The sequence below is a fragment of the Chroicocephalus ridibundus genome, chromosome 2 (genome assembly GCF_963924245.1).
Source record: "Chroicocephalus ridibundus chromosome 2, bChrRid1.1, whole genome shotgun sequence".
NCBI lineage: Eukaryota > Metazoa > Chordata > Aves > Charadriiformes > Laridae > Chroicocephalus > Chroicocephalus ridibundus.
In genome coordinates this window covers 117,251,121-117,264,566 of record NC_086285.1, presented here as the reverse complement: position 1 = coordinate 117,264,566, position 13,446 = coordinate 117,251,121, and the positions used below count along the sequence as shown (strand labels likewise).

The 13,446-nt window shown below is 41.1% G+C and overlaps 1 protein-coding gene across 1 annotated transcript in view; it reads right to left on the bottom strand.

Annotated features, from left to right (window-relative positions):
• Positions 1-13,446, bottom strand: part of COLEC12 (collectin subfamily member 12) — a 106,747-nt gene that overhangs the window by 13,415 nt on the left and 79,886 nt on the right. Inside the window, exons 3-4 of the mRNA XM_063326665.1 lie at positions 7,805-7,927; positions 808-906 (exon numbers count right to left, since the gene is read on the bottom strand). Of these exons, the coding sequence (XP_063182735.1) occupies positions 808-906; positions 7,805-7,927 (222 nt within the window). The remainder of the gene's footprint in view (positions 1-807; positions 907-7,804; positions 7,928-13,446) is intronic.

Below are 13,446 nucleotides of genomic sequence, written 5' to 3'. Positions count from 1 at the left end.
TCCTAGAAATACACGTCTCAATATACGGTTTATGAAGCTAAACAAAACTTATTTCAAGAAGCACATGCATGTATGTGCGTATTAATATTTATATAAAAACTAATTATATAAATTATAAGTCTACGTATATAGAAATTTATAATAAACAACTCTGCTTCCTTTCCAGACAAGGAAAAAAAGTAGAAATGTACACTTAGTGAGTAGAATCCTTATCCATGATCTTTTTCCATCTTCCTGCAAATTGAGAACTGTGATAGCACTTAGGAGACCTGAACTCACAACAGCCTTGTGTCCTGTATTCCCTGAGATGATTAAGAAACATTTTATGGAAGTAATCAGCTTGCCTCAGACATAGGAGTTTTCAACAGCTGATTATTTGTGCGCCCCTTAAAATGGCCTTCAGGTTTGAATCTTAATTGCTAAACCAGCATCAAGATGACTGGGTGACAGATTTTCATTTTATGTAGAATCTCTTGTGCTGTGGAACCACTTCTGCTATGTTTTACATCTCTACCACTGAGAAGGCTCTCTCCTGAGGACAACCTTTAAGTGTCTGTTTATTTTAGTATAAATGATTTCAGAGTGACTTCAGTGGGAACTGTAAACACTGAAGTACGCTTAAAATGCTGTCCTAAGTAGAGCTGATCTTAACTATTTTAAGTGCTTTCCCAAGTACTTGAGAAATTGGAATAGAAGTGCCGTATCTTGTCATAGCCAGAGATTTTTCAGGCAAATTTCCTGCCACTATCTGCCAGAAGAACACCCCAAAGCCATAATACAAAAGGCCTTTGCTTGTGTGTTGATTACCTAATTTCTTCAGACCACTCTCCACCTCTGTGAGTTTTTCTGTATATCTTCTGTGGGATGTTTCCAGGCCACCTGTCACATTGTCCATTTTTTCTACAACTAGGGGAAAGAGAACAGTATGTTATGGAAAGAAAAAAAGTGAAATTATGAAAAAAGTCTAGTAAACAATAAAGCAAACCAAAAAACCACCACTACTATGAAACGAAAGAAAAAAGAAACTACCTTAGAATTGCCTGGCTTGCCACTACACTCTGCTGTTGCTCTGTGAAATGTTGGAAGGATGAGCTCCTATCTGCTGGTGGGACCCACCACTTTTCCAGTTGCCCAGTGCTCATGAGCAATATCTCTCCTGAATGAGGAAATTCCTCTTTGTGGGTTTTCCTCATGAACCAAGTCCTTTTCTTTTAACAGTATTTCCATGCTCCAACCACAGTGCTGTGTGGCAAAGGCAGACTGGTTGCTAAAGGTTCACATGTATGAGAGAAAACTTCCTTTTATTTTCCTATGAGCCATTTCTCCATCAAAAGAACATTGTTTTTCCTATGCCTTTTAATCATTAAAAATTGCCACCTGGCTAACAAACTTTGGTTTGTGATAGCAGTCTGAAGATGCAATTACTAAACGTTTTGGGGTTCAACTTTTAAACATTGATAATGATACAGATCATCCAAAATGGTCTTGAAACCATTCTGCCTCATTAAGATTGAAAGGACGGTCATTCAGCAAGTGCAGATTTATGGCTGATATGCTCTTTATTTTGTAATGTCTGAGTCATTTTCTTGTCACTGAGACAATCTGATTATTTGATTGAATTGATATGGGAATGGAAAAAGCAGAGTAACAAATAAAGAGCCTGGAGTGGCTTACAGTGACAAAAATGTGAAATGCTTGCAAGGTTAGAGGCACCCTTCAGCTTCCACGCCAAACCTAGTCTAATGCGCTTCTGCATTCAAACCACACACAGGGCAGAAATTTCTTCTCATCGGCAGATTATTTAGCCCTTTTGCTGCACTGGGAGCAGAATGGATCTGCACCAACCCTGGGAGAGGCTACAGGAGTTACTGTGCCAGTCTCCCTGTTTCAAATAGAAGAAGTAAGGTGTTTCCCATGTCGTGAGATAGTGAAGCCAAGTCTGTAAACCTGTGTGGGGTACTGCTAACTCTTTCTGTCCATGAGATAATCTGCAGCTAGGAAATAGCCTCATAGAAGTTGTTGCTGTGTAAAGATTGGGGTTTTTACAAGAAGTGGAAATTTAGAGGACCTTTTGCTGCTCATGAGAAACCACAAGAATCCCAGAGCTTTAAAGTGTAGTCCACCAAGTGCTCCTTCTTAATTAACTTTTGCCCTTCTTTTTCTGACTCGGGGTACCACAGTTACACAGCAGGCTTTCATTGCTTCCCCAAAGCCAACTGGAGAAACAGCAGGCCAAGATTATCTCTGGTGCAACTGCACTCAGGTAAGTGGAGTTATAACAGAGAAGTCGTCTCAAGGTTTTCAGAGAGACCAGACACCCTTTGATGAATTCCCTTCCTTCTCCTTTCTATACTGTTAACAAGCCAGTAAAACAGACACTACCGTGTACGTAAAGATGGTGTCAGAGTGCGGCTTTCTGCATTTGGGACGATGGCACATGGCTTGCTAAACACCAGATCTAGACTACAGTAATGGCTTTGATTTTTCAGAGGGACCATTGCTCAATGCTTTCTGCTTTAGGAAGCATTTCACCCCACAATGTAGCACTAATGTTTCACTGGTTCTTCTGCCCATTAAAGTTATTTGCCAAAATGCTGTATGCTGTTTTTCCTAAATGAAGCCAGAGTTGACTCTCTGTTTGTCCTGCCCAACTGTCTTCCAGGCTGGAGCCCAGATCAGCAAAGGTCTTGCAGCTGCTTCTCACACTCCACTGATGCGTGCATACACCTATGTATCACGTGCAGTAAGCGTGGGGACCATACCTGGCTTTCCCTCCTGGCTAGTTCTAGGCAGCTCCTTGTTCAGTCTGTGGTGTTCTGCTTTGTTTCTGGATAGTCATTGTGAAGGACACGGTTTACTCTGGGCACGTAGACAGAACCTCGTGAAAGCATCTGGATTTAAAAAGCAGGCCTACTCCAAGTGTTTCTGCTGGACCTGTGCCTTGACTAAGAATGTGACATCACCTGTGGGTCTCGTTAATTCAGATTTAGCATAATATTCACCTGTTTTCTCCAGTTATGCAACACACTTGGAGTTGGCAAATGAATATATATTATCAATAGTGAAAGGAAAATGTAGTTTCTTCCTTTTGCTGTTCAAATGAATGCCAGTTTCTACTTCAGATCTGAAGTTTCAAAAACTGAGATTTTATGCTGTCCTATAACAACAAGAATGTTTTCATGGTTGAATGAAATCTAACACTGGAAACTTGGGTTAAAATATTCCCCTGAAGAGTCCAAAGCAAATGAAAATCGTAGAAATGCTACCAATTTATAGTAGCCTGTACTGGCAGTTAGATGAGATTGAATGGAATTAAAGATACAACAGTGTACGGTATTTTCGTTGCTGAAAATTAAGAAAAACACCGCCCTGCACTAGAAGTACCAAAGCTGGTCTGTAGCTGTGGGCGTTCTTTGTGTGGAACACACCAAAAATTTGCTGAAGCAGGACTTTAATCAGAAGCCTTACTGACAATTAGAATCTACACACTTTAATCTGAAGCCTTATTGACAATTGGCCCTGATATGTGGGGAAGACCACGCCTGGACTGTGTCTGAGAGATCATTAATAAGCACTGTTAAAAGGTCTTTCAGTCCCCAGCAGCTTGTCTCCTACAGAAAGTAATAGCTTCTAATTGTAGTGTGTAATTGGATGCCAGACAGCATCAGCATCCCTGGATCAAGAGGGCTGACGTGACACTTAGCTGGAAGATGCTGGGTTAGAGAGGCTGGAAAGAGAAGGCTGCTTTCAAATACAGAAGGTATTGATTTTTGTCTATTTGACACTAAACTGGCGATGACTTACCCAGATTAACTGATGAGAAGTACAGAATTAGCTATATCAGACAAACCATTTCCTGTATTTTAATTCTGTTTCCCCTCAGAGGGCAAGTCAGTCCTGTCGTGTGAAGTGTAGAGGAGAGAGGCCAGAGCCAATTTCAAACCAGCCAGCTCCAGCAGCAGAAACAGTAAAGGTCTCTGCAAACATTAACCCTCTGCAGGGTTAGCTCAAGGATTCCCCGTGATGCAGGCTAAGCTGAATTTTGTCACCCCGTAGACAAATCAATGCATATACTTGCTACGTACAGGGGCACGATCTTAGCCTCCATGGTCAAACAAATGGTGGACCTGAGGGACTTGATCTCATGCCCAAACTCCTTCCCCAAGCAAGTTGTAGCTTATTTTCTTTCTTGCTACCGCCCTGCAAGTGGAAAAGATGAACTCTGGGGAGAACGAGTAGAGAGCTGTGGCCAAAGTAGGTTTTGTTGCTCTTGCTGTCCAAAGGGGTCATATGGATGGATGTCCTATTATTGTGAATGCCTCTCCTTCCCTGGCAGTAGCTCCCACCACCATCTCTGGATGGAGCCTTCAGTAGTAGGGGAGCATGTGGAGCACGCTCAGGATTGGAAGTCAACTTCTGGGGCTTACTTGAAGAGCTTCTTCCCATCTTCTCCAGAAACAGGTAAAGGCAAAAGAGGCAGACCAGCCGTAACATCCCTTATGAAGGCCACTCTGCTGCTCCCAACAGTCTGCTGCTCTCAAAAATGCAAAGTCTGTCTATGCCTTAAACTTGCTCTTGGATAGCTTCACCTTAATTCTCAGTTTGGTCAGATCTCTCTACATTATCATCTTACTTTCTGACAAGGTCACTGTGGAAAATGTGGTAAAGACCCTCCAAAAGAAGTAAAAATTTCAAGTAGTTGCTGACCGGAACAATGAGGACTGTCTGCAAGCGAGTCACTGTTTCAGAAGCAGGGACAAAATGTACCGTCTCACCGGGATGTGTTGGCCCTAGGTAATGGCACACAAACTCTGTCTGGGAGACAGATAATAGAAGTAGATGAAAGTCATGGTAGGCATTAGTCAAAAAACTTAAAAACAAGGACTGACCAGAGAATGAGAACTACCAGAAATTCAAGCTGAGTGCATGCTAGCCTCCCTCACTGCAATGAGTCACAGGAAGATCATTCACCTTCAATAGGCTTATCCGTCACTGGCTGGTGCCAGAAAAATTATAACTTTGTATTTTGCATTTAATTTAAGAAAATAGGCGTAAAAAATTACAGATTGCTTTTTAAACATTTTTTAACCATAATTTAGTATGTCTTCTCAAAGCAAACTAATAGTAAACTCGGCTTGTTACTCCTTCATGACCTTGATGTTTAATTCATGTTTTGGTTTCAGGTTTCTGCAACCTACTATGTAATTTTTACCACCAGTTTGGAGGTTTGTTCTATGTTGACTTTGCCTCCCATTGAGTTATTTTTTTGCCTGCCATATTTAATCCACTGATTAGTAGTTTTAACGTTTTAAATCACAAAGGATATCTAAATACCACGTAGGAAATGAAAGTTTTAAAAGTAGTTTTGGGCTTTATAAACATAAGTGTAGGAGGCAAATTTAATGGAAACTTAGCTGCGAGACTGAAAGAATCCCTGATGCCAGCAGAATTCCTTCTTTCAGCGTAATATTGCAATAAAAAAGACAAGCCAAAGTCTGATGCAGAGAGGAGAGTTCGAGAGTTCTATAAAATTTTATTTTGAGTTTTGTTCTTCCTTTAAGGCCTAATTCCTTCCCAATCATCAAAAATATTGCAGTAATTCCTTTGAATATGTACCACCAGCTGGGGTTTTGTCTAACTCATGTTTTCCCTGCAAATTAGCGCTTAGGTGCTGCGGAGCTGAAGGTAAAGAGGGTGAAAGTAATGCCTGACATAAGACCATTTGCTGCTTGGCATTACAAAAGGGATACCTTGGACTAAACAGGGCTTTTCTCCACCATATGCCATTTCCTTGGCATTCAAGTGGAGCAGTCACCAAGTTGGTGAGCAGTGGTCACCAAAATGTCTTAAGGTCTGTGAGCAAGATGTGCATTATCCACCTTCCTATAATCTTCTTCCCATTTTTGGGTGGGAGAGGAAATTCTTTTGTCCTTGCCTTGGATAGATGTGGCTTGGTATTGCTATGACAGAAAGACTAGTCCCTGGTCAGGCACCAATGGCTACTCAGTAGAAGAAGGAGATTTAGAAATCAGAGTAGTAAAGAAGGGCCCTCAAGATGAGAGCAAAGCCTGGAGAAAACACAGTGCTAGAGGTCCCTATAGAGAAAGCAGCTTGAAAACTGTGGATTGAAATGAGGAGGAGAAACTCCCTCTCCCAAAGAGATCTTTTGGACAGTTTCCTTATTGCTATTACTTCCTACACACACATGAACAAACGTTCGCCAAAGCAAGATATACAGCAATGGTCCCTCCAACTTGATATGCTGTTTCTGATGCCAAGTGAGGTCTGAGTCTTCTGGTGAGCCCCACAACTGATGGCCTGGTATAAAACTCTCTTGACGAAAATTCTGCTAAATCCCAGGTGTTTAGTGGCTGGGTTATAGCCCAGAAGGATCCTATTCTCATCTTCTGCAAGCAGATTTCTGCAGATTTATACCTCCAAAAGGCCTAAGTTTGTCCTCCCCTAGTCCATATAACCAAATTATCTTATCTTCATAGATCAAGAGCAAGTTTTTGAATCCCATAAAGTCTTTTTATTTTCTCTCAGAATCTGACTTCCAGAGACCAGTTACACATTCTTCAGGAGAATGTATGACCAATTATATATGTACTACTTTTCTTTACATTTGATTTTAATTTGCCACATTCCGTCTGCTTTACCATGAAAAAGGAATACCTATGTGTTTCTATCTGTCCTTCACATTCTCTCCTCTCCCTGGCTAAATCTTCCATCTAAACCAAGTAGTTTTAATTTTCTTCCCACTCAAAACTGTACCAAATCCTCTTAAATAAGTATTTATCCCTTTCTATTTCTACAATTTCCTTTTCTTTTGCTGGCAAAGGACCAGAGGTGATGTCAGCTCTGCTACGAGTGCAGCTGTTGGCGGCACAGGACGCACTGCGTGCTAATCACATGAATATTTACCCAGCTTCTTGGAGGGGTTCTGAAGCTACTCTCAGAGCCATACTCAAGCAGCTAGTTTAAAGCTAGCTTGGTTTTCTCTGCAACATGCTGCTCACAATGGCATTACTGACTTTCTTTTTCTTACCAGAAACTCATGTCTTACTTATTTAACTTATTATAGCTGTGACTGCACAACAAGCAGACATTTACATCAAAATATTCATAAGAATGCCTAAGTGGCTACAGGTAATTAGTGATCAAGACGTATGGGAATTTTAAGCTGTGCTTTCCAATGGGCCCTACCGATGACTTGCACAAATGAAATTTTCTCCATTACTGGGTTGCCCAACTACCATAATCTTTGAAATTACTGTAAAAAGCATCTAAGCGTCTTTGTTCATCAAAATAATTGTAGATAACTCAATACATTGGCACCTCCTGGTCCCATCTTTCTTCCAGATATTTCGAAGTAATACTGATCCTACGCTTTGTTCCTGTGATAAATATTACATTAGTAAGACTATTCCTGACTCTCCCATTAAGAAGGACATTTATTCGGGAGAAGTGTGATATATGTAAAAAAGCTCAGTGAAATCAAGGTATAGCACATGTTGCAGAGCTTTTAGTCTTCCAGTTAGTACTTCTTCATGGTGGAAGAACGATCATTTTGTCCTAACTTTTTTCTTTTCTTTCAAATGCCTAATCTAGTTTCAAAACTTCATAATTGTTTGAAAGTGAAAACTCTAAGGTTGTAGTTTGTTGTTATTTGTGTACAAAAAGCCAACATTGACAAGGTATTGATATTTAAGGTGACATGTGATAAATTGCCTGTCTATCTAATAAGTGGAAATACACTTGGATGCTTGGCTGAAATGAAATGTTGGGCTTGATGCATACATACCTTTGTATCCCAGAATGGCTACTGTGATTGTTAACAGGGCACATAAAATATATAATAAGATGATGGAAAACTTCAGTGCCCAGTTATTTTTACATTTGGTACATTGCGTCCCCTCCTGAATACCTGCAAAAGAAGATTTTAAGAATTTTTAAACAACACCAAAGAACACATTTCTGGTTTTATCTCCCCATTTCCTCTCCTCCATTTTCTAGAGAAAAAATTATTTACGTAAACAGATGTCTGCCTATTCTGCCAAGATAGCCTCCACGGCGGTTGAAGTATCAGTTTAGTGATACAATCACTTTGGGATTTTAGCATGTGGAAGAGAAGTAGGTTCTGCTTCACTGGAAAACCTGTGGCTTTCCTGAGAGGCAGGACTATTTTCCGATTGTGCTAACAAGACTATGGTGAGCTTTGGAAGTCAAATGTTTATTAGCATCCTTTTTGTCAGGCATCACGCCACAGCAGATTGCTCTTAGCATCCAGTCTCCCTACAGAGGCAATAGGAAACAGTAAAAGCTCTGGCAGAAGGACACTACAGAAATAAAATAGCATTGTGAAAACCTGGTAGGAGTACTGGCCCTGGTTTGCAACCATTACCACAAATGGTTACCATGTGAACGCTTTCCTTCCATAATGAGAGAGATTTTTTTCTTATTTTTTGTGGGTTTGGACAATACTATTTCCACAGAAAAGAAAGGGGTGCTATGCTGGTAAAGCTAGTGGTACGCCTACATCAACAGAAAAATGCCGGTGAATTTCTCCTTGTGGACAAGTTTAAGAAAAAGGGCCTCAAGTTGATGAGAGAAAACAGGCCATTACTGTTTTATATTTGAGCTATTTGCAGAATGGTTCGATATCTTTGAGTCTGTTAGGAAATCAATATTCCTTTTTTCTCTACGTGCTTCTCAGGAACAGCTCAAGAGTGTTGGAAGTGTTGATTAAGTTACCAAGAAATTCATCAGTAACACAAACGTGTAAAAACATGCAAACTGGACCACTGTGCTGGAGCGAATGGGTGGGATTTATCCCTCCTTCTGATGTGTGTTAAGCAGGCCAGGATTAATGTAGCTTTCTGTGTCTGTCAGAAAATGCATTTCTTTGACATTTTACTCTATTTGTGTACTATTAGGGGATTCCCACAGGAAAGCTTTAAGCTCTAATAAATTCTATGTACCAGATTACTTAACTAATCAAAACTTGCTCCGTAGCTTTTTATGAGTAACTTATATTTCCCCCGAGGCCTAACCCCACGGCTGATTTTACTTTTCCCCACTTACAACCTTCTGCAGAGTGTTTTTTTTTTTATTTTTCATTTTTTTAAGAGAAAAGCATGGGCCACTTCCCATGGGTTCACGGAGGACGGGTGACCGACATATCAAGTTAAGTCAACTGTATTTCTCTTTCAAGGAACCGCATTTTCCAGTGACTTCCTTAAGCCCAGGGTACTTGAAGGAGGGATTACAATACTGGAGTGATTCAGGAAGAGGATTTATACAAAGTTAATTTGACAAGGCATTTTCCTCAATTCTCTCTGCATATATACTAGCCGTGGCTAAGACAGAAATACATCTCTCGTACGTCAGCCCACTTTCCACATTATGTCATCTCATGTTTGTTCTAAACTTTCAGCTATGATGTCACATTCCGTTGCCATGTGATGAAAGTGATGTCATAGATTTGTGTTCGTTGGAGTTTAGGCATAATATCAGTTAGGAACCACTGGTTCTTTTTTCAGGAACAGAAATGTGAGGGAAAAATAAGACAAAACTTGTAGGCATAAACCCAAGAACAGAAACTCCAGAGGGGAAAGGCATCTCTCCTGCCGGTGCAGGTGGGCAGGAAAGGGGCTGGCACAGAGACGAGCAGTTCCACAGCCCATTTATTGGGTGACTTGGATTTGTAAGGCCAATAACTCCTGCTCTGTAAAAGAAAAGGTGAAGAGTCCGTAATTCAATAGCCAAGTTTGCTATTATTATTTGCTATTGTTATGTATGGATCCCAATTTGTGGGCTGGTTTTCTTAGTTTTGTCGACAGTCTCCAGGAGTTTGCTGGAGGGGAAGCTCTGCTTGCTGAAAAAGCTGGAGAGGGAAAGTGCAGTTTTCTAAGGGTTTGTAGTGGGTATTCAGAGACTGAAATTATTTCACAGTTGGAAATCGAGGTGTCTGGAGCACCATTTTGCTGCTGCTAGCTGGTAGTCATGGGCTCTTTGAGCCCTGGTGTGCTGAATGCAAGGTTCCTCTGCCCAAGGGTTTAAAATTCAGATTCCAATCCTGTAAGTCTCTGAACATCCCCCACATTTCGGGGGCAGAAAGCACATCACATTCACCTTCTAAACACACAGATAACAGAAAGCTTGATTCTCCCCATTTTAACGTTAACGGAAGCCGGGCCAGATCCATAACTGGGAAGACTGATAGACTGCAGAGGTACAAAGCACAGAGAAAGGCAGAAATTAAAACAAAACCTTTGACAGCAACCACACATAGAATAAGTTTCACTTGATTACAGTCTCATATTAAGATTACTCATTTTATGACATGGCCTGCTTTCTGTCACCATACTCCGGCTTCCTGTGTAGTGTAATGAGCTGGAACGTCACTGATGTCACTGGATGTACTGCAGTTCAGCATCTAACATCATGTATGTTCCAGTGCTTCATAAGGATCTTGTTTCACTTGCCTCAGTCCTCTCTATCGCTGGTTCAATAAAACAGCACTTTGGCTTTTTGGAACTTTTACTTTCAGCATATTTCAAACTGACATCAGAACAGCACCCCAACAAAAGCCAGACCTTTCCATCCTTTAAGAGTCCAGTGCTGTTGGTATCAATAACATAAACACAGTGTACTACAGCGATCGTACAGGCAGGAGCAATTCCATTAACTAAGCTGGGCTGAAACGGCATGTTGCATTGCCTGCTGGCACTTTCTGCCTGTCAGCTTGAAACTGATATCGAACCCCCACTACCCTCATCTAATGTGCCCCAGGTCCAGGGCTGGAGTCAAAACCCAGGGAGCTCTAACAGGCTCCTTTGTTTTCCTTTGCCTAGAGATGGACACAGTAAAATCAGAGCTATTAAGTTTACTCTTTATTGCAAATACATAGCTCTTAACTCTACCACTGACTTTCTAGCTTACTAAATATATACAAATTACTAAAGATTACTAAAGAGGTACCTTGAAGAAAAGATTTGGAAGATGCACTCTGAGGTCTTTCTGTGCGGTTAAATAATCCAGGCTATGAGGAAAGGTAAAAGCCAGGAATGCAACCTTCTCTGTATAGGCATGAATTACAGTGTAATCAGGGCTCCACAACCTCCCGAAGCACAGAGCCTGGCTTCAGCTTGCCCTCTTGCTTCTCCCCACTGCCCTGTTTAAGGACCAAGCCCAAATAAAATCGTTCTGATACAGGAGCTGCATTTAGTCTGTGCTGTGAGAACACTGAATTTTATTGAAGGGTTGCTCTGAAAAGATGTGACAGCCAAAAAAATTAAGCAACAACAGATGGGACACCATTTCAAATGCTGCGATTACACAAAACCCAGCAGGTTGGCATAAAATTATACAGGTTTATCAAAAACCTGAGAGTCAGGACTTGAAGGAGCCCACGCCTGGGCTTTAGTTTGACAAAACTTCCCCCAGTTTTACCCACTTGACTGTTTGCTTCCCTGGCTTACACAAAACGCAGTGTCCTACCATGCGATGTGCAACCTCTCGTCTAGAAAGCTGTATAGTAAAGGTACAGGGAAAGACCCCAGCCACCCATGCCACTGACAGAACACATGTAAAACCAGCAAAAGGGGGTTCTGGGCTGAAGTCAGCTCTTGTCCGTTTGTTATTGTTGCTCGTAGTGCAGCACACTCCTCTCCGTGTCCTGTACACGTGTTTTCAATGTTGGTCTGCTCCCAGACATTTGTCACTCACTTGCAAACCCAGGGAGCCAGGGTCACTTCCGCATGATGTGCATTTCTCACTGCTGATTTGAGCAACCTTTAATAAAGATCAGATGGGACACAATGTGCCTCATTTCGCTGGACACATGCTTTTTTCCATTCCTTTCCCCGACTTATTTTAATAAGAGCTCTGGTTTTTCTATCTCACTGTTGGGAAGACATCTGGCCAAACAGACAGCGACCTAGTACAAAGGGATCCTGCTGGCTCACATGCTTTGGGGAGCCCCTTCGCTGCAAACCAAGATGGTCACAAAAAAATATGCAAGTGAGACATCCCTCTGTTACCAGGCTTTGTAGTATTTGTTTTTATAGCATTGCATTCCAGTGACTGAAGACTTTGTTCTCAAGCAGGGGGTATACATCTGCAGATTCCTTTTGGGCTCCAGATAAGCAGAGGTTTTGCTGGAGGAGAAACTGGGGGTTTTTTTGGTTGTTTTGTTGTTGTTGTTTTTCTGTGTTTTTTTCATGGGAGACTAAGCATCTTTGCTCTTTGACGTGGAGTAACCACCTTACAAAATGCCTGACTCCTCAACCGTATTAGGCTTCAGGAGCACATCTTTGAACACTCAAACATTATATGCACACTCATTTTTTTGCTGATTAATTCTTTTAGAAGTATTTGCCTCTGTGTCTTTTTCTTGGCTCTTGCTGCAGGTTCTTAGGTGGCCTCATAATATTTCTGCTAGTGGATCAGTTTTGACAAAGATGCAAGGTTCCCTTTGTAACCCTGACAAAAAAATGTACTGATAAGATAATTGAAGAAATGTAGTGCAGGAAATGAAACTACATATGGTTTTCCCCAGTGTGATTCATTGAAAAGAGATAACAGCCCTTGAACTTTGGAAGGAAGACTGCAAGCCTCCTTCAAATGACAGATTTCTCAAAACTAATGTTTTCAAAACTGATGAGCAGTAGATCTTATATTTAATGCAAATTATGTACATCTAGTTCCAACCCCCCTGCCATGGGAAGGTATCCCTGCCGATGGCAGACAGGTTGGAACTAGATGACCTTTATGGCCCCCTCCAACCCAAACCATTCTATGATTCTACGTTTCTATGATTCAACAGGTAGGTAGGAATCAAATACTGACAGGTACTTCTGCATGCAGAACTGCAACAAGCTCCCAGTGGGTGCAAAAGTAGATGATCCCATGAGGAACCCATCTCTAGGTTTTAAACAACTAAATGCCTTGAAAAACCCATAAGTGCTTAAATTCAGGCACCCAAGTGTAAAATGGTAGTATTTTACTAGCATGCATGACTAGCCATTAGGAAAGTAAGTCTGTCTCTTAGGACAGAGAGGATTCTAAAATTCAGGTATATAAGCGTGAACATACACACACACACATATTTACGTTCAGATATACAGAAAAATATATGTGTGTATGTTTTTTACAAAGAAGCTTTTGTACTGACACAAAACCAGCATATTACATTAGCACACTCAAATCAAAAGCAGACGCCTCTTTGCCAACAATAAACCTTGTACAGCTTTGAGATTACTGGATCCATCCAGCCACAAAATTAAAAGTGAGATTTTTGTCTTGTCTTCTGTGTGGTGTTACAGGTTATTAACCTGTCCTTCAGGAAAACAATTCCAGTGATCCTCCATGAATGGTTTTGTTGTAGTCAGCAAAACTGATGAATTAAAGTCTCCCGATGACTAACCTACCTCGGAAAACAAT